Below are 21,021 nucleotides of genomic sequence, written 5' to 3'. Positions count from 1 at the left end.
GATTCCAGTTCCCCTTGCGCCCGGTCGCAAGATAGGCATTTGGTGCCGCAGCTAAACGTCGCCTCCCCTCCCTCCCTCCCATCCCCCACGGCCTTTCGCGCCACGGAAGACGTCGCGTTTGCTCTCCGCCGTACGTTCGCTCCCCGTGAAAGCGCGCGTCCCTCACGTGCTTTCACGCGCACATACAGCAGACAGCGCGCGGCGACGATTTTATCGCCCTTGGACTTTATACAGAACCTCACGGCGACGGCAGAAATCCGCTTGGAGTGTCCATATCATTGACATCGCAATAATAAGTGCACGTTTCGCAAGCGCAAGATGCAGAAAAAAAGTAGAAAGAAGGAAATATAATTAAAAGTACTTGAGCTAGACATACATATGGAATGGTTCTAGTTGAACAGACGAATGGAAAGCTCTTCTTCGTATGTTTTGAACTTGAAAGTAGCACTCGTGGGCCGTGCAGCAGTGCTATAGTATGCAGTGCTCAGCGAAAACCGATGCTGGCAATGAAAAGTTCTCACTACTATGTTTTCTTTCTTGTCCCTATTCATTCGTCTGTTTTTTCAGCGCGACATAGTCTCAAAATCGAGAAATTACTTAGTGGCCGGCGGCTTTCAGAACTTCTCTGCATGCGTATAGATTTTTCTAGTAGTAGCATCTCCATGGCACTTGAGTATTCTCAGTCCCTCATAAGCGTAACTTTAACCGGGAGTCATCGTGGAACCAGCAAGAGGAGACAGTTAGGAAGCTAATTCATACAGGTAGATATGGGGCCAGCAACTGCACTCAGAGCTAAAACGTTGTCCCATGGAAGGAAGGGGAAAAATTTGAGGACACCTAAGCACGTCTTATGAGTTATGAATGCGAAAGCGATCATTTCCAATTGAACGCCGCTGAGCGGCCCTGCGAGTTCCATTTTGCTGCGTTCTTCTGGTCCCTTACTTCGTCTGCGGTGTACTGGCGTGGATGACCACGCTTAGGTAGCGGCCGCCGACGATGTCGATGCTTCAGACTCCATAGCGGTACGTGCTGCCCGAGCCAGCAAGCAGCAGCATCCTGTGGTGCTAACGCCTCAGGTCACCGATGTCCTGCGCGACTAGAGACCGAAGAAACAGCAGCGGTCACCAAGGCCGACAGGTGCGCGCAGCAGCTAAGCCCAGTGGTAGTAAGAGAGAGAGAGATACGGTGCGCTGGTGACGTGCGTCGGGGCGATGCACTCTCTCCTCACGCAACACCTGGCGCGCTACAACAGCAGCAGGTGTTCCATTTCGCTCGCTCTGCACCGTCGAGGCATGCTCGTGACGTGGCGTCGCAGCCAATGGGAATTTAGGTGCCATTTCGCTGCCACAGACGCCGGCTTTTTCGCGCAATGGGCCATTTCAGGCTTTCGCATCAAAAACATAGTGACGTTTCACTTCGTGAACGCGGGTTACGCGCAAGCGTATGGGTGCTATTCCCTTTTTGTGCATTGACCCGCATTGTCACAAGCCGCCTAGCACGTTCTTCGGGAGCCTCCTGGGCACGCCTAGCCCGCGCCTTTTACCGGTCTCGTTCAGCTCGTGCCGGCGCTTGCTGACGACTTCGGGGTCGGTCGACTCGCGCTCGGCCTGCCGCCGCTTGGGTTAATGCTCCATCCTTCTCGCCATTGTCAGCCTGCAAGCCATTGTCAGCCTGGAAGGATTTGTAGAAAGCTTCATTTTAATAGACAGTATCCAGCCAGGTGACCAATTATTTTAACCCTCTCACTTCCATTCCCAAGATAACTTGGGCACCCGCTCTCCCACCACTACCTCCACTCCTCAATATAGTCGTTTTGTTTTCAGCGCATTCACAGCATGGCCAGAAGCAATTCGTGCAAAAAAGAACAATGTATACCTGTTTTGCTCTATAGGGAGATGTCAACACACCCACACACACAAAAAGTTGAAGTTAAATTTCTGACTACTGCGTGGAGCGATTGTCTCCGGGCTCTGTCTCAGCAGGGCAGTCACGACGAATCAGTCTGTAAAGTCCGTACGCATTCAGACGTACGGCGTACGAAGACATTTCAATGAATTATGAACCAGAAGAAATCGACAATGTAGAACTACTTTCTATGCATGTGTGGCATGAAATGTCCTCTGAATCAAAAGATTTAAAAAAAAACGGCCGGGGCTAAGGATCGGAAGGCCAGGCATGACTATTGCCAGTGTGGCAGCTGTCCTTTTGTCCTGACGATGACAAATTAATAGATTTATGAACTGTTCACAAGTATTTAAGGGGGAGAAAGAAACAATGAAAAAACAGCTTCTACGCTATTTGAAATGTCCAATTAACCAACAATCGTAAGAAAAAAGAAAAACACTGCAGGGTCTGAGGAGAAGTCGAAGAAAAAAAAACTTGAATCAGTCAAAAGGATAATCTCGACTGACAGAGACTCCCTTTTTCCACTAATGCGCTTATAAAGGATTGCTAATTTTTTTTTAATCGCTTGGAGTATATAGCCCAATTCAGCCTGTTCAGTTCGGTTACCTGCACGAAAAATTACAATGACCATGGTCATTGTCTGCAGACACACAATTAAAAACATTCACTTAACTATTGGCCACATGACGGTCCTGTCCCCACATCTAAGCAGGAACGGTTTGATGAGCAGACATGAAACGCAATGAACTTAATTGAAATAATACACATTCAGCACTTTATTGCAACAGGACACATTGCACCATAGTTCAAATACAAAAAGAAAGCAAAGACAAGCTGATGCGTGAAATTTTTGAAGCCATGGTAATTGATGGAAGGGGGAAATAATACATCAGTGCACCAGCAATACTACCGACAGAAAAAGGCTACCTGTGGAAAACCCGGTCTACCAGCCCAAGAAACATACTATCGGCGTGATAAGGAAAAAAATATCAAAAGTAACTGCATTGGTTGTCGATCTATACAAAATGTTAAATCGAATAATCAGTGTTCAGTTGCTAGTCCAGCGGTGCGTCTCGTTTCCTTCTATGTCAGTATTTTCTGCTGGCCACGTTTCCTACACTGCTCTAAACCGATTAGCAAGCAAAGAATCTAAGAGCAAAACTCATTATAATTACCGTGCAGAAATTGGAGTTGTCGGTTGCAGAAACATTGAAATACAAGCGAAATGAGAGCAACCTACCTTTGAGTAACCCTCGATTCAAATTATTGCGCATCTTGAGTGCCACATGTCACTCTTCCATGAAGTGCCGCATCATGGCTGCCAAGCCTGCTCCGCTTGTCTACGGCGTCATTATGTAGCTTCATCATGGCCTCACAATATGGCAGAGTGCAATCCAATCTCGAAGACATCACTTCTTTGGTTAGAACAGCTACTGCGAGGTGGCAGCTAGCACGCCATGTGCTTAAACCCACTTGCTAGATGTGCTCACGAGATCTTCTTTCTCGTATTTGCCAGAGCGTCGAGCGCATGCGCGACAATTGACAAGGAACTTTATTGATGTGTCCCGAGGAAAATGAATTCGGCCCCCCAATCAAGTTGGTGGTTCCACCCACGACGGGACCGGGAGGCGGTGGCTCTCGGCGACATCGCGGGCCCTCTGGACAGACTGTAGTTGGTGCGTGAATTCCGAGCTCTTCAACAAGGCATCCCACTTAGACTTGTATTGAGCAGGGTTGGGACTGCCCAAAGTCATTTTGGAGCAATTTTCGGGGCAAGCAAAATTGAGTTTTGGAGCAGTTTGGCGTAGACAAAATTGCATTTTGCAGCAGCTTGGAGCAGAGTAAATTTCATTTTGGAGCAGGCCAATCTGAATTTTGGTGGAATAATGGAATATGGCAGCGCACTTAGAAATCACAATGAAACAGAGAATAAAGCAACACAAAGCGCATATTAAAAGCACGCTTTCTAGCTATAGTATACTAGAATGTGGAAGAGTGGATCGAGCAGCGGCACGGCGCATGTCTTCCTGTAAAGCCAAAAACATCAGTGGAACTACAATCGAACTATACATTCCCGCGCCGACGCTCATGATGATAGCTGAAAATGTTCTCAAATTATGCATCCCATCGATGCGCTAACATAATTTCTGGGTCACGATATGTCACCGCAGACCTAGAGAGCTGCAATCAACCCTGGGCTGGTATAAGGTAAGACTATTCGAATCTGTCTTTATTGCAATAGCAATTATGGACACTCCAGGCGCATCTCTGCTGTCGTCGTCGCCGTGATGTTCCGCATGAAGTCCAGGGGCGATAACATGGTCGCCGCGCGCCGTATTCTGTATGTGCGAGTGAAATCGTATGTAGGTGAGCCAACGATGTCGGCTCAATCTCGCACACGCAAGGGAGGAAAGCGGGGAGGAAGGCACAGTCTTCGATCGCGCGCAAGGCACCGCGTGGGAAATGGACGGAGTGAGGGGGGCTGCTGCGTATGGTGCGGCAGCGCGGACCCTATCTTGAAAGCGGTCTGCGATGAGGACAGTGCAATTGCTCATAGCTTCGTGCGCGCTATGTTTTCGCCGCTAGGTTCGTGTTGAAGCGAGAGGCCACACAAAGGTCAATTCGCTCGCTGCTGCTGCCGCGCTTCCTCACTCAAGCGTTTAGACAGCTAGTTTCCGCGGTCATCGACTGCGATGTGTTCACGTTTGTTTGTGCGTGACACCATGCTTGTCAATTTAATAAATTTATTAAGCCAATGTTTACAAGTTTATACAGCTGATAAAACTACTATCCTTACTTCGTATAGCTGTCAACTAATGTGCTATCGCAAACGATGCTTCGCCTTTCAGGCGAAACTGCGACTTTTTATTCCAAATCCGTCATTAGTCCTTTGCGACGTGTCAAAATGGCTCAGGCCTCGCCCAAATGGGCTTAAATAACATTGAAATATGTTTACGGTATACTGGCCCTGTGCATAAAGACGGCCGCCCACTGAATCCACTGCAGCGCGCGGCTCCCTGTAATTAATATCTAGTTCGCTCGCAGTGCTCTCAGCCTACTATTCGTTGTTTTGCGCACACATGCCGAAGCCGTTCTGGCGCAGCGTGGCGCTACTTCGGTCAATTTTCCGTGTTTGGCGCAGGAATCTGCATTTGTATCAAAATGGCGCAGGAGTCCCACCCCTGATTGAGGTTCAGGACCCGCGTTGTACGTGCGCATGTGTAAGGCATTGTTGTATTAGCTGCAAAGGCACTATCCTCTCATGGGATATCCTTCAGCAAATCTGAAAAAGAACTCGCTGTGCAACACCTGCTGCCAGCGTCTTGCAATGAACCGTTGGATATGGTTTCTCTAATGGGAATCAGCAGAGCCGATCATATCTCGGTTTGCAATTGAGTTTGTTTGAATGGCTATCAATCTAATAGTTTATGATGAATGTGGCACCACTGGCAAGGTGTTTATCCTTGTCAACATTTTAATGCAGTTTTCTTTTGCAGAACTCCCAGGAAATATTTTGTGGAGACTCGAGGGCATGCTATAGTACCTGGTACTGTTAATGCCACTAGTATGGATATGTGGTGCTGGCATCACTGCCATAGCATTTGTAATGAGTTTGAATCGTTTATCAGGCGATGCTTCGCACTGCAATAAGTACCATGAAAAGTATTTCGTGGCACCATGCCAAAGCGCTGTGCTCATAACTGGTATGGTCCTTAGTTTGCATCTAAACATTCCCTATAGCAATAAGTCAATAGGCACTCTCGAATCGATGCACTGAAGCATGGTTGGTTGGCTATACTGACAGAACACGTTCGAACTGGACCTTTTGCAACGGACCACAAAATAGGAGAGCGACTAGTGATGTCTGCTATAAGCTATTATTACAAAGTACAGAACATTTATATTCAAAGCCTTGTGTGGCAACAAAAAATCTGCACCTGAGCACATCGGCAAACAATTGGGCAGAAAATCGGATGGTGACCACACCCAGGAACGTATCGGGCGCACAAGTTGATTGGCAAACGCGGAGAACAGAGCCACGTGATAGACAGTTTGGACAGCATGGAACGCATTTCTAGTAAAAGCACTGTATACACAGGTCGCACCTTCTGGAGAATACTTAATCAGCTCTGAAAGTGCTTACATGCCCTCTGAAGCTGTGATCAAAGCATCATTTCATCCACTTGGTTACCATCCAAGATATCTCGCTGTTATGTTAGTGGCGGATACTCCCTTTATCAATGCAACGAGCGGCACTCAAGTTACTAAACGTTCCACGGTTGAAGTCTTCCTTGGAGGTCAGATACGCTGGCACACGAGTTAACTTTATCCTTGAGGACATTTCGCAGCAGCCGTCCATGAATTTCGCCACTCATTCAATACCTTGATGTGTCAGTCACTATTTTTACAGTCAGCTACTGTACACATTTGACCTCTCCCATGCAACATCTTGCAGCACAGTGCATTGGCGATGCACCATCTCATTTCTTGAGAGTGATCCACTTTACAAAATAGGCTATTTAAGTAAATACGGTAGTACATCGTACAGTAGCATCATTCCTGTAGGATCTCGTAGATCACAAGCTAGAGTTCCCACAATAGGTTACAAACTTAAGCACCTCGTATCTACAACAGCAGGGTTATCCTGCCATAAGTGCAATATTTGTCAGCACAAAGGTTACTTCAAAAATTCTGTCACCCTACAGGTGCCACTGATTGTATTTGCAAAGCCAAGGTTGCACAGCAAACAGGGATGCAAGACATTTAAAGTCGCTGGCAATTTTGCAGCGATAGTTGATGCTGCAGACAACAGCAAAACATACTCAACTGGCCAACACGATGGTGCAACACTGCAGGTTTGAACAAAATAATTTATTTAGAACTGAACATGAATGAACAAAAAAAAAAAAAGTCACTGGGAGAAAATGAACAGGGGTGGGGGATTGCTGCAATGATACATGAGAGAAACGTTGCCTAAGCCTCGGCATCAGCCTCTGGCTCATCATCGAACTCTCCCTCCTCGTCCGCGGTGGCCTCCTGGTACTGCTGGTACTCTGAAACCAGGTCGTTCATGTTGGACTCTGCCTCGGTGAACTCCATCTCGTCCATGCCCTCGCCAGTGTACCAGTGGAGGAAAGCTTTGCGGCGGAACATAGCTGCACAGAGAAGTGTACAAGGTGGCATGATCAACGCAAGTCTACACGGGTCAATAAATGGTAAAAGAACCAACTATAAAATATGCAGTGTCACTATGCGTTGGTCACTCTACTTGTATATGGCTAAGGGTGACACCCACAATACACTTTGCTAGAAAAATCCCATAGGCAGTGAACCACCACAGGAGAAGTACAGAGAAAGTTTTTTTTTTAATGGAACGTTACTACAGCTCGGACCGCTTGTAACTCAACCACTTGCAGTGCAGGAACGGATATAATGCGGTCTTTAGATACTCCCGTTAAATTCCCACAGAACTTGATGTATACTTATACATAGTGCAGCCATGTGATACGAAATACAGGTTATGAAGTTGCCAGCAAATTTAGCAGACAAGCGAAGCAGCGAGTGCACGAGGGCAATTCAGAGAAGACCAAGCAAGCGAACGGAATAAAGAAAAGAATGCAGCAGCAGCAGGCTGTCTCAGTGGGTGCTCCGATTCTCCAGTTAGCTTGAAGCATATACATGACGAAAATATTTTTCCGACAGTAAGTAGCGAAAATGCCTGCATTTTGGGCCGGCCACAAGGAAACCAACTTGAGATTAAAGTCAACTCCAACACCACAGAAACATCAGATAAAGCAGGCTATGCTGCACTGCACATAATTTCGCATCAGATCTGTGTATTTGCCTATGGGTACAAACTTATATCAAGGGCGAGCTTCCAGTGACTCCCATCGGCTTTGCCTACCACCATCTCGTCAGCCAATGTTGCGGGTTGGTGCAGAGTCTCCAAAACGCATTGCAGTGGCTGCACAGCACTTGTACAGTGGGGGAACCACCTAGCAAATGAAAATCCTGACATGTCCAGTCATATGCGTTAACTTAGACACACGCAGCTGCTTGGTCTACATGTTTTGCATGTGCACAGCCTTTGAAAAATTGTTTTGGTTAATGCAATACTGCTTATAGTGTGGTAATTGGCGACTCTGAAGAGTTGCATTAAAGCAGTCTATGCTGTACTCTGCAGGGAAACTGAACCCAAACTGGCTCCAAATGGTAAACAATTGCAAAACTTTTTGCTTTCATCCAAACAAAACAAGCTTGTAGGTGCAGACACGTACCAGTTGCTCATCAAACACTGTAGGGTTGCGCAAGAGCAATAAGTCATGTAGTGCACATCATTCAGGTAGGGACAGTCACCCATGATGGCATATGGAAATACTAATGTTGTTGAATGACTGGTACTGATGCGGCAACGCTTAGTACTACCGTGAAAGAAGCCGCAATCTTAACTACCCACCTGTGAATTGCTCGGAGATTCGTTTGAAGAGCTCCTGGATGGCAGTGCTGTTGCCAATGAATGTGGCAGACATCTTGAGTCCACGGGGTGGAATGTCACACACGGCGGTCTTGACGTTGTTCGGGATCCATTCGACGAAGTAGGAGGAGTTCTTGTTCTGTACGTTGAGCATCTGCTCGTCCACCTCGCGCATGCTCATGCGGCCTCGGAAGATGGCTGCCACCGTGAGATACCGGCCGTGCCTCGGGTCACAGGCGGCCATCATGTTCTTGGCATCAAACATCTGTTGGGTCAGCTCGGGCACCGTCAGGGCACGGTACTGCTGGGAACCACGGGCAGTGAGGGGCGCGAAGCCAGGCATGAAAAAGTGCAGACGAGGGAAGGGAACCATGTTGACTGCAAGCTTGCGCAGGTCAGCATTCAGCTGGCCTGGGAACCTGGGCAGAAAAAAAAAAGATGAATGGCGATTGGTTGGAGATCCAAATGTTTGGAGAAGAAAAAATCCAATATGAGTAGACACCCAAATGCAATCACTTCCTTAAAAAAATGTGGCTAAGTAAACTTGTTGCGTAGTAATGAGGTCAATATTGCCATGTGGATAAGTCAGGCTTAAATTACTAAAGTTGGCACCCATTCACAATGCATCTTGTATGGATAGCTATGCCTCACGGTGGAAATACGAATACATGACTAGAATGAAAGCAGAGATGGTGGCACTGAATGAACTTGGCACCATCCAGTTACTGCATCCTGCACTAGCATACCTTGTCCACTCCACTTACTATTCCAAACCTTTCCCCTAGTGCCTTTATAATCAAAAAGCCATTCCTCAGTGCTAAATATCACTTGGTAACCGATTACTAATGGACCCACCTAAGGCAGGTTGTGACGCCGGACATGGTCGCAGACACAAGGTGGTTGAGGTCTCCGTATGTGGGTGTGGTCAGCTTCAGCGTGCGGAAGCAGATGTCGTACAGAGCTTCATTGTCGATGCAGAAGGTCTCGTCAGTGTTCTCCACCAGCTGGTGGACCGAGAGGGTTGCATTGTAGGGCTCGACCACCGTGTCGGACACCTTGGGCGAGGGGACGACCGAGAAAGTGTTCATGATGCGATCCGGGTACTCCTCCCGGATCTTGGAGATGAGCAGGGTGCCCATGCCGGAGCCAGTGCCGCCTCCGAGCGAGTGCGTCAGCTGGAAGCCCTGCAGGCAGTCGCAGCCCTCGGCCTCCTTCCGGACAACATCGAGCACAGAGTCCACGAGCTCGGCACCCTCTGTGTAGTGGCCCTTAGCCCAGTTGTTACCCGCGCCACTCTGGCCTGTAAGCAGGAAGAACAGGAGACATTAGACGAATACGATGGGCACAAAGACTTGCAAATAAGGCACACGTGCAACCAGCTGGGAGAAAAAAAAAAAAAGCAAGCGGGATTTTCGATCACCTGGGCACGTAACTGGGAATTCAGACGTCCTAAGTACAGACTGAAATCTGAACATTTGAGTTGTATGAAAACTTTACTTCCTATCGTGAAAAAACACCCCTCACGAAAGAGTGGCCTCCTATCTAAGAGACTAAGCACCCTTTTAAGCTTCTGCAGCCATGCTCATCTGCCCATGCTGTCACTAGACCTTGTGAACGGAAGTTTAGCCTAGCTTAATTCCACAAGGGTTAGTGCAATGCATCAGCCTATTTTGTGCATACTGCAGGATGAATGGCTCTACCATCTATCTTTAACTCTTAAATGGCGGCACATATAAATACCTGGAAAGAATGTTTGCCTACCTAATTATCCAAAATCAATGAAAAAAAATATATTTTGCAGAAACTCAGTAATATGATGAAAACGGGCAGAACTGGAAGTTGGCTTCACCCCGAGCCACCTGTTGCCAAGTTTGAAATTTGCAGAGAACAGCTGTCATCATATATGAAGCATAGGTGTGGATTTTATTTGCTTTGAACACGTGTGACCACTACAGCCAGAGATCTTGCATCGGTCAGTCTCCTCCGACCATGCTTAAAAAAAAAAAAGCGAGTTGCATGCCAAAATACTTTGTCCACTGTTCTTGCTCTAAACCAACAAATGGCTCTTGCTACCGATCATTTGGTGGCAAGAGCAAACCAAATCCAACCAACCAAACCAAAAAATTCTGGCATGTTGGCAGTAGGAAAGACTTCAATAAAGGGATAGTTATTTTCATGAACAAGTGCACACCATGAATGCCTGCCATTGTTGACTGTTTGCCGTTCATTTGCGACAATACATCACAGGTATCAAACTCAATTTTCGCAGTAATAAGTAGATTAGAAGACCAAATGAAGGTCTTAGTTCCCCTTATAAATTTTGCACTGAAACACCAACACCAGCTTTGACGTCATGAATGTGAAAGTATTTTTCGGACTTGGATTATTGTGGATCAGCAAAAGCTTTTTAAGTTTGCGAAGAACAGTGTCCCCCGCTCTTCTACGACGGGACATGGCAAGACTTCACCAACGAAAATGTAGGCTGAAGCAGCTGCCGCCAAAATCTTGAGATGTCACGGCAAGCGGGCGGGAACCTGAAGGTCGAGTCGCCACTAATCTTTTGTTTTTGTGCATTTTCTGGCTTGCCAAGCCTTGTCACAGGAAGAGGCTCTTGTTATTTGGATAGCAAGTTTACCAGTGGAACCGAGCTTCCTTTTTTTTTTTGTAGTGTCCTAGACGCAAGGACAATTTCGTAGGTTTATATTCTGCACATTCAGATTTGGTTTTATCATGATCAGCAGTGTGAGCACTCATTGTGCTTTGTTCCAGGCACTGATATGCACACACAGGACAAGGCATTAAGGGCCAGGCCATTTGCTCGTTGGTGGTAAACTTCATCAGACCATCTATGACCAAAGACCATCGAAGAGCATGAACCGTGGTCTAGGAAGTTAACCACTGTAATGACCAATGCTATACTGAACAACCTCATATTACACCGGAAAGAAATGCAGCAGATCAAACGAGTTGAAATCTATACAGCGAAGCTTTGAGAGTTTACAGAGTCGAAACACGAGTGTTTATTGAATGTCCACTCAGAGGGACACAAAAGGGTTTATTCAGGCATTGTAGAGAGGCTAATGCAATGCCAGCACCGCTGCTGCAGATGCACAAAGGAGAGCTTTCTGGTTCTTTCCTCCACACTGCCACGTAGAGTTACTATATGCTCCCCATGGGAGCAGAGTTGCACACAGGTCTGCCATCTTGCCTGCAGACGCATCCGTGTTAACCAGAAAAGCCACTCCTCTTGCATGCAGCATACAGCATGGCTCAGCTGTAGAGTGTGCTTGCTCCTTGATTCCAAGGCCAGGTGGCGTGGCGGGCGACAGTGTAGGCTATAGAAACTATTGTGCAGGCGCATCCATGAAGTCTGCTTTCCCTCAAAAGGGTGCTTTGAGATGTGACCAGATTTGGTGAATAGGGGCGCGTTCAACCAGACGTGCAACTCTGCTCCACAAGGAGAGCATATGCAGCAACTACTGCCGTGTGGAGGCGAGCGCCACCTAGTGGTGGTGCAAGGAATCTAGTGGTAGGCATGGTGCACATGGCCCGCCGAGATTGACTGGCCTATTCACCAAGAGAACAGCTACGCCGCAACACCCAGTCGCGAAACCCGGTGAAGTTTGCCAAGAAAAGCTTCGCTTTGATAAATTCCCATGGCGCAAGTTACAAGCAAGCAAAAGGGATAACTATGGGCATTGATGCAGTTCTGTTGACAGCATAGCGTCACCATACATCGGCACTCGATGTGTTAGACTACAGCGTGGGTGATGCAGTCTGAAAGCCAGCATGGCCCCCACAACTGTGTAGCCTCACAGTTTGTGCAAAAAAAAAAAAGTGTGATCCTGTTGACAGTCGTACTATGAACAAATGCAGCCAATGAATGCAGTGGTGCAAGTCTTCATTTAGTGTTCAATTTTCACACCCACGAAACTAGGTTGCAGCGTAGCAATATTGGATAAAAAACCTTTTGGAGCAGCATTCCTACTGCTCTATTTTGCATATTCATAGGCTTTTGCGGCATCTAAAGGTTGAAGAAAATTTGTTCTATTGCAAGGAAACAAATCTCTCTTGCAAAACTCATGGCTGCATGCTGTGCTATCTGCATGTGATTGTTGATCAAATCATAGTAGGCTAACAGTAAAGAAATGCAAATACTTTTTGAGCATTGATTTCAAGTGTTCAAATTGAAAATTTACAAACATTTTGCACAATGTGCAACAAGCTACCACCAGACTTTAGATGAATAACTAATTCTGGAGCTAATGTATTTACTTCATTGGCAGAGAGGAGAGACTCCAGGAGAAGATGTAGGACTTCTTCCTGTTCAATTCTGTTATGCAACAACTATGCACACTATATCTGGTACGCCATGCGGTAAAGGGTTAAAGTAGAATTTAACAGGTGGCTGTGTGAATTTAAAGAACAAATGCAAATTGGAAAATGGGCAGTCCGAGGGAAGCTGAACAGCACAGCACAAAATATTGAGAGCTGTAATAACTGTAGTTCAGTTGAAAGCAGGAAAAAAGGCCACCAAAATGTGCAACAATTAACCGTTGGAGCTTTGCTACGACTTTCTATGGCTCACCAGTACTTAACATTTTCAACAGGCTACCAGAGCAAGCTTAAATACAGCTCACACTAAAATTTATGGCAGCGCGATAACTGGTATTGACAGTGCCAACTGTAGAGAGTACGTACCGAATACGAAGTTGTCTGGCCTGAAGAGCTGGCCGAAAGGTCCGGACCGAACGGAGTCCATGGTGCCGGGCTCCAGATCCACCAGGATAGCACGCGGCACGTATTTGCCTCCTCCACCGAGAAAGAAGATACAAACTCACGAACGAGGCACTAAAGACATGGCACAGAGCAAGAGCCAACAGTCTGCAGTACACTAAGCACACAAACTGCACTCTGAACAGATGCCTAGAAAAAATTACCAATGTGTTGCAAGGTCTCAAAGTAGCCTTGCAATGTGCGACAGTACAGAGTAGTGCTAATGGGGACACCAACTTTGAAGTGGTGTCGCCAGCCCCTGTCACGGCCAGGAGCCGCAAGTGTATGTACAACAAAGTTCCCAATTTTTTTTTTTTGCAGTCTTGTCACCAGAAGCTGAGGGGATCGGCAAAAACGGGTGCAGGAGGGGGCTTTAATTCAGGCGAGCACGATTTGCCACTGCCAGACATTCCCAACTGTTCTTCGTGGGTGCAGTCTCAAATAGAGTGAACGGATCATATTCCATGCACCCCAGTGTGGTGCTCCAAAGGCTTTTGTGGAACGATCCCATGAAACGGGCAGACAAGCACGCTTGCAAACTGCACATACTGCCCAAGCCAAACAGAAGAAACATGATCCCTTTCTGCCCGAGAATTCACTGCCAGATGGCACCAGCCTCTGAACACTTGGGCCTCTTCGCTTACAATCGGGCAACTACAACTTCCACGGCCACACGTGCTATGCGGGGAGGTCGGATTCACAGAAACGAGAGCCTTGCATATCAGGGGACGCGAGAGTAGCCTCCCCACAAGCTCTGGCACCGGTGTCTACAGGAGCTGCATGCATAACAGTGCAGTCAGCATGGGCACAATGGGATAGTAAGTGTATTTACCTAAACCTTGACTTGATGGCAACAAGCAACCGATTAATTTGCAATGATCATGCGCACAGACAATTGCATTGCATAGAGAACCGAGTAGGTGGGAAAACTACACACGAAGCGCAATAAATAACGAACACGTCTTCAACACACGCCTATGCTGACCACGGCCGCTGGCAAAGCAAGCAGGCTATGAAAACAAGGCACGAAAAAAGGCAGAAGCCTCACCGGAAGCCTCATTGTAGTAGACATTGATGCGTTCCAGCTGCAAGTCGGAGTCGCCGTGGTAGCTGCCAGTGGGATCGATGCCATGCTCATCGGAGATCACTTCCCAAAACTGCGATAGAGAAGGCCATTTCATTTACAAAGCACGTACAAGTTTTGCATTAACAAGCAATCAAAGTTGAAAACTAGCCTGCAGTTAATGCTACGAGTTTGAGAGGTGTTCTCGGTACGTTATATGCGAATGAGCACAGCTACAGCTCAGCACAGTATGATCTAGAACGGGAGAATGCCCTAAATCTAAGCAACATTTACATCATTTTAGGACATTAAAGGAAAAGCATTTGTGTCTGGTCCTCGAAGTAAAGCTTGGAATAATGCAAGCCAAATATGGAAACAAGGTACATAATGTGCCAACTGGACTTCATATCCGATGAGTAAGTTGCATGGTATGCAGCCTTGCAGGCTGATAGCAAGCTGGGCACTTGAGTGTAACGAGAGCGCAGCAGAAAGTACAAGTAAGATAACACGAAAACAAGATACCTTACTAACCCCCAGAAGAAGGCAGCTATCTGCACGGTATCAGCTGAAGGGTGCCCTCAATGAGAAGGCTACAGGACAATCTAATCAAATGTTGCTATCTACACAAATGACTTCCAAGCTAGATCCACACAGCCTTCCTAGCAGCACACGGGCAAATTATTCATCGTATTCATGCACATCGCGATTATTACACATTGGGAAACATCCTAGTGCAAGCAATCTTTGCACAATAGCTTTTGTGGATAATGCAGCAATACGCCAACACTTATGTGACACGTGTTTATGCATACACACAGAACAGAAAGTAAGCACAGTTGGAGGTGTGCCGACAATTCTGAACTTCACTATTGCATTTAATGAAACCGCTCGACCTTGAAATGTTTACGAGCAATATTATCAATTCTAAGTAGCTTCTGTACAGCCAGATCAGTTCCCAGGGGATGCGTCTTGATGAGCGAGCTGAGCAAGCTAGCCGGTAACGATTCATAGTGAATTTAATGCGTGAACAAAGGTGCAGGGAAGAGAGCACAACGTGAGCATTACTATCAATTGAAGGTGCATTTCGGAAAAGATAGGTTATGGAGTAAAACCTTAGTAAAACAAGCACTAACATGCGAAAAACACAACAGAAAAAAGCCAGCCCTCCCTCGAACTTCACAAGAGAACTTTTCAAGCAAGGTTACCGTCATACAGGATATGGCTTAACACCCTGCTCCATAACTTCTCTGAAGCGCTAGGGAGGGTTGGCTTATTCTATTTTTTTTTGTATAGGGTTCCTTGCATGGAAGCGGAGGTTTTAGTACGCAACTCATCCTTTACGAAATAAACCTTCAGTTGATGACAGCGCTCACAGTGCATCTTTTCTTTAGGTCTGTTTGAGCAAAATTTTCATCACGATGCAGAAAGTGGTCATGCAGGGCAGGTTTTGGCACGCATTCAGACTTGCTCCGTGGGTGACCAAAGTAGAAACGTAGCCGACGCATGCCGGACCGGAGCAAGTGCCAAAAAGTCACCATCTCCTTGCACGCCCCCTTTTTCCGGACATCGCAGTACATGTCTGAAGCCCCGAGATTGCTTGTGCGCCAGTAAAATTCCCTTACCATGTGGTTTGGCTGTTGTAAGTTCTGGCTAGCACTAGCTTTATTTTCAATTTATGCATAGTTGACAGCCCTTTTTACAAAACATACTCTTAGCTTAATGTAACCGTGTGCAGTCTTAAGCAAAAGGAAACAGTTATGTGCAGCTGCATATTGTCTCCAAGTGCATCATAACTGAAAAGCTCCTGCAGAAGTAAATAGGATGGAGCAATATCTGTCTTTGGCATTTAATGCCTATTGTGCAGAACAAGGATCGCGAAGTGAATAATTAACCAGCATATTTACAGATGCTTTGCAAGCGAGATCATTTGAAAGGAAGTACAAAAAATTCTACATTGAGCCTTTGCTGTAAGATATAAAGTAATCCAATTAATAAAATTATGAAGTTCTTACATAAGATACAAATTCATTCGTGGCATGTTTGATACCGCCACGAGTAATGAGGTTAAAAGCGCAATTTTATTTACTGGACCAGACGCAGTGACTGTGTCCGAAAACGAGAGGCTAATGTTTTTACGTTAGAAATGCTTGCCGATTGCGTGTTTTCCAAATTGAAACTGAACAAGATTGCACAACAAACGTAACGTTAGCAACGTGTTGTGCCACGCCCGCGGAACGTAGCGAACTCAATATGTTACGCCCGAAGTCCGCAATTACCACCTTTATTCGCTGGCCTTAGTACGACAGTGCGAACCAAACGTTTTGTACTCAAGTATCTCAAACGCCGCTCAACAGCTGCTTCATCGATTGAACTTGACAGGCAATTAGACAATCGATCACTTATTGCAACATTCCTTCCGAGGCGGTGCACGTCAAAAACAAGTCCCGCGGTATCGAGGCACCCGTAAGCGGAGGAACACCAAGCAGGAATCTGAAGGAGCAGCCACGATACCGCCAACAATCTGTAACCGCCTCCGCACGCCTTATCAGCGGCAAATCTAATGACGCTCGGATGACCTACATACGATTAAACAATGGCCAATTAAGACTGAAATGAAAAAAAAAAAGTCAGGATACAGCAACGCAAAGGTACAGGTAACAAAACGCCCACATGCAAAGCACGAAAAAGAAACGTTCATGAAATGAACTGGATACACCGCTTCCTCACTCGTCGCCCTTAAACGTGTGCAGCGCTGCATCCCAATAATGTAAAACCACGCCCAGCCTAAAAAAACATTAACTAGCGCGAAAATGAACAAGTTCGCTGGGTATAATTTTTACTGGTTAAAAGAAAATCTACTTAAGTGCCCAGGCGGGCGGTTAGATATGAATGCCCACGCAAACGAGAAGGTAACGGTCAAGCGGCGGGAAGCCGATTTCGTAATACGAAAGGCGCTACGCCATTGGTCAAAGAGCCAATTCACGCAGCCAATCAACGACACGCAATTTGAAACATGCCGGTCCGCGCGGAAACAGCGCGCGCTTTCTTGGCAGCGGACGCGAAATTTCACGCTGCAGGAAGCGTCCCGAGAGCCGCTTATAACACGACGCAACGCCAAAGCATCTGCCCACGCATTGCCTTGTAAGGAGACAGACTGGCGTTACTAATTTAGAAAGCGCAGCTAGACAAAATGGACGCCAAACAAGGAAATACGCCGGGCGGCCGCAATGGCCGATAGGTACTAGTAGTAAAAGCTGACTATCAAGGTGACAGGATTAAAGAAGCCGACAAGCATACAAAAAGTTAAAGGTGCAGCGAAAACGAAGATCGTTCCGTAACCACAGTGTGTGGGTTGCTCGAGCGATTGCGAGATCGCACTCGAGAAGGCATACGATATACACAGCGTAAGCGCAAATCGAAAGCCAGACTGTTTATGCACAACGAAACGGGCGAGTCGGGAAACACTAATGGGGACGTACTACACGAGCTTGCCACGGATCGTGCATTCGTTATAAGCACGGCCTGCCCCCCACGCATAGGGCGCCTAGGAGGAGTCAGGCCTACGCGTGAAAGCTTGAATTTCACGCGGCACCGCAGCGCTTCTTCGTGAACGAAAGACGGGCGCTGTCCCCAATTAAGACGGGAGCGAACACCGCAGGAGAGCTGGCGAGGCCTAAACCAACTAGGCACGAAGGTCGTTCCTCTTTTGAACCGAGTCACGACCATGAGCGGCCGCTGCAACGGTCACCCACACAACCAGGTCATCGCGCCGGCATTGTCAGCGGGTGGGGCTTCCGCTCGTCGCTTTTGCAGTTTCAGCACAACACACCGCAAGCAGCCGATTACTGGAATACTTGCACTAAGCGTGAAGAGAGTTGAACAATAAACCTCGAAGTACGCTAGCAACAACACTACATCAGGTGTCGATCGAGACGCCGCACGGTTTTTAACAGGAGGGGCTCTTTGACGTCCACTAAGCCTAACCGCGCCCACACCCGGCACACCTGCCTAATACAGCGTTGAATTGTCACAAAAGCTGCTGGTAATTACCTTCGCTCCGATTTGGTTCCCGCACTGGCCGGCCTGGATGTGGACGATTTCACGCATCTTGGAATTCAGATAGGGGCACAAGGAAGACTGCCGCTGCACGTATTACTGTCGAGCGCAGACACAGACTGGGCGCGACTGGGTGCACGGGGGTCTCAACGGCCGAACAGGTTTTCACCGGCTCGACCAGTCTCGACAGCCAATCAGAGAGCTCGGATCAAAAACGCGTTGTATGATTGGCGGAAACATTTCGCGTGACATGATGGCGCGGGGGCCGCTGCTGTTTCGTTTCGGTTTCGAAAATGAATGAGAGCTTTTTTTTGCGCGTACGTCAACCTCTGTGTTCTCAATCTTCAATATAAGTTCCTTCATCAAAAGCTTTTTTCTTTGCATTTTTGAAATTTGCGCACTGCCGTCCAGCCACTTTCGCATACAAGCGAGTAATTTCAAAGTACTCCACGTGTTCGCTGTGTATTATGGTATTTTTTTTTTAATCCAGTGTGACAGTTTGTGACAAATCATACATTAGTGTTTATAACGGAACAAGCAAAGCATGCTCTTGCCAACAAGTCCATTGACACTCTACGCGACAGTTTCTATCAGTGTTATGATATTTTGCACAAGCAAATCTCGTCAGTTTCGGCCATGCCTTCACTGGCAAGAAGGCAACGCTGTCGCTCACGCATTTCGTAATGGCCGCGCACTGTTTAGTTGTTGACAACGGCGGTGGATCTATAAAAGCCGGTTTCACGACGCAAAATGTTCCCAGGTTAGTGGCCGAGCTACCCGTTCACAAAAACAGAACGTGTAAACGTGTATTCACTGTACATTAATGAGCGTTTGACGCGTTTGGCACGAGCATTTTTGCTCTGTTGTCCCTAGTCTCCCGGCCGAAGAGCAAAGTAATGCTCAAGATTCGGCGATGTTTCCTCTTCTAATCACCGACCTAGAAAAACCTGTCTGCACTTAATATTTACTGCGCTTTTAAGTGACTCAAATGCGCAGTTTGAAACACACTCGCTGCAGACCTGCGGCTGATTAGAGTGGACTGAAACTCGCCGGCAGTTTTGGGTCGTTGCATTTTAACTCCGAAGAGAGAATCTGCGATTTACTCAAGTGCTGATATTTGCTGTCATCACTGCATGATTAATCCACTTCCTGGGTAATGAAGCTGGTTCATAGAAATTAGTACTTCAAGTGTAGATTGTTCATGATGCTTTATAACCTGCCAGTACTTTTTATACAGCTTTGAGTGTTTGGACCTTCATTTAATTCACAAAAAATATTATTTGATTTATTAATAAAGCTAAATATCTGCAGCAGCTGCGCCCACTAGGTGCCATAGGAACAGTGAAAGTAGTCACAAATAAGTTTACGAGTATGTGTCATTGAAACGTGTCTTCCCCAACGGAAGAAAACATTTCCGGAGCATGCACCAGAAGGAAAGAAAATATCTAGCGTTGGAGAAACGCGACATAGCATCTAAGCCTTCATGCCAGAAGAGCTAGTTAGCGTTCGGTAACGAAAGTGTCCGCCCAAGTACGAAAACGTGCAAAGAAAGCCATTCACTTTAAAACAGCAGAAAGAGGCAACGAAATAAATGTGGTTTTTTAAAAGAATGATGCACTTGAAGGCGTACATTTGTTACAGTGATGATATTTAGGTGCCGTTTTGTTGTTTCATTGCATAATTCCGTAGATAAAAGAGCCGCCAACCGGCACATCTGCAGGGGTCAGTGCAGATGGCTGTTCGTATACATCGAATTTATATGCATGTTCTGTTGGGTGATGTATGTTCTGTTGAACCATGTTGGGCGATGACGCAGTTTCCGTGCAACGGAAATTAGTGCAGGACACCTAGAGAAAAAAATGCTTCTGTGGTAAAAAAAAAAAAATGAAAGTTCTAAAAAGGCATGTCGCCGCTCTTTTAAACCAGCACGTGCGTGCAAAACCTGCTTGCAGGGTGCTTCCCAACTGCATCACCAAAGCCAAGAGCGAGCGCCGGCGCCAGTTCATTGCCGACCAGCTCGATGACTGCAAGGACATGTCGGGCCTCTTCTACCTGCTACCCTTCCAGAAGGTTTGTTTTCGTGGCTTGATTACACCCTCTCCGGCACATGTTCCAATTCAGTGCTTGCATTGGTGTCACGTACGGGCACTTTTGATCGCTATCGCCCTCGATCTGTATCGAGTGCTGCTGCACAAGCGCTTTCAGTCGTAATCGAGCCCTATCTGGAGTGACTGCTGCGACGCGGGCACTTTAATTGCAAGTTTGCTGGATCCAAATTCAGTCAATCACAATTTGTGTATTGTAATTGAGTTTGTCGATTTTGTTCGAAGGCCGGCGTCTGCAACGTGGTTTCTGTTGCATATGTGGCAAATTTATCGAGTGCTTTGGAGCCACTTTGCAACGCCCGGCAAGCTAGAGCTCGGCATACTCAATACGGATTGTATTTCATTTTATTATCTTAAAGACCCCTTGATAGGGGTATTACATAAGGGGTTACAAATCAAATCGATGAATTGAACTGAACATCGGTGATAGCATTAAAAAAGTCAATCCTGACCTGGCTCGATCACGGCGAAAAGTACCCATCATGAAGAGACACATATATACAAAGTAGCACATCTTGCACATGTGCAGTGAACCAGCTGCCTCAGCATCAAAATCTCGGAAAGCAAGCTGACCACATCATATGATGAGGTCATACTGCAGCCTTGATGAGCCACGTGCCGACGCATGATTTCTACAGTAC

General features: G+C 46.7%; 2 protein-coding genes across 3 annotated transcripts in view; one reads left to right on the top strand and one right to left on the bottom strand.

Moving 5' to 3' along the window:
* Positions 1-6,756: 6,756 nt before the first annotated feature.
* Positions 6,757-18,428, bottom strand: LOC119465315 (tubulin beta chain-like). 2 transcript variants are annotated; one of them, XM_037726116.2, is made up of 6 exons: positions 18,270-18,428; positions 14,205-14,313; positions 13,082-13,192; positions 9,236-9,680; positions 8,363-8,799; positions 6,757-7,061 (listed from the first exon to the last, which is right to left on the bottom strand). In XM_037726116.2, the coding sequence occupies exons 1-6, from the start codon at positions 18,324-18,326 to the stop codon at positions 6,880-6,882; spliced, it is 1,341 nt and encodes a 446-aa protein (XP_037582044.1). In that variant the 5' UTR covers positions 18,327-18,428; the 3' UTR covers positions 6,757-6,879. The 2 variants fall into 2 exon arrangements, with proteins under 2 accessions (XP_037582044.1, XP_037582045.1); XM_037726117.2 differs by having other exon boundaries at positions 13,082-13,189.
* Positions 18,429-18,808: 380 nt separating this feature from the next.
* Positions 18,809-21,021, top strand: part of LOC119465314 (actin-related protein 6-like) — a 42,752-nt gene continuing 40,539 nt past the window's right edge. The window contains 2 exon segments of the mRNA XM_037726115.2: positions 18,809-19,035; positions 20,228-20,345. Of these exon segments, the coding sequence (XP_037582043.1) occupies positions 18,959-19,035; positions 20,228-20,345 (195 nt within the window). The 5' untranslated portion in view covers positions 18,809-18,958.

Source organism: Dermacentor silvarum, chromosome 9, assembly GCF_013339745.2.
Source record: "Dermacentor silvarum isolate Dsil-2018 chromosome 9, BIME_Dsil_1.4, whole genome shotgun sequence".
Taxonomy (NCBI): Eukaryota; Metazoa; Arthropoda; class Arachnida; order Ixodida; family Ixodidae; genus Dermacentor; species Dermacentor silvarum.
The sequence above is the reverse complement of the archived record's forward strand: the minus strand, read 5'-3'. Positions and strand labels throughout refer to the sequence as shown.

Excerpts from the sequence above, each read along its gene's own strand:
- LOC119465315 (XM_037726116.2), bottom strand. The coding sequence starts at position 18,326 with ATGCGTGAAATCGTCCACATCCAGGCCGGCCAGTGCGGGAACCAAATC. Across the intron at positions 9,681-13,081 it reads GCCAGACAACTTCGTATTCG|GCCAGAGTGGCGCGGGTAAC; the intron begins GTACGTACTCTC and ends TCCTGCTTACAG. Across the intron at positions 8,800-9,235 it reads GGCGTCACAACCTGCCTTAG|GTTCCCAGGCCAGCTGAATG; the intron begins GTGGGTCCATTA and ends TTTTCTGCCCAG.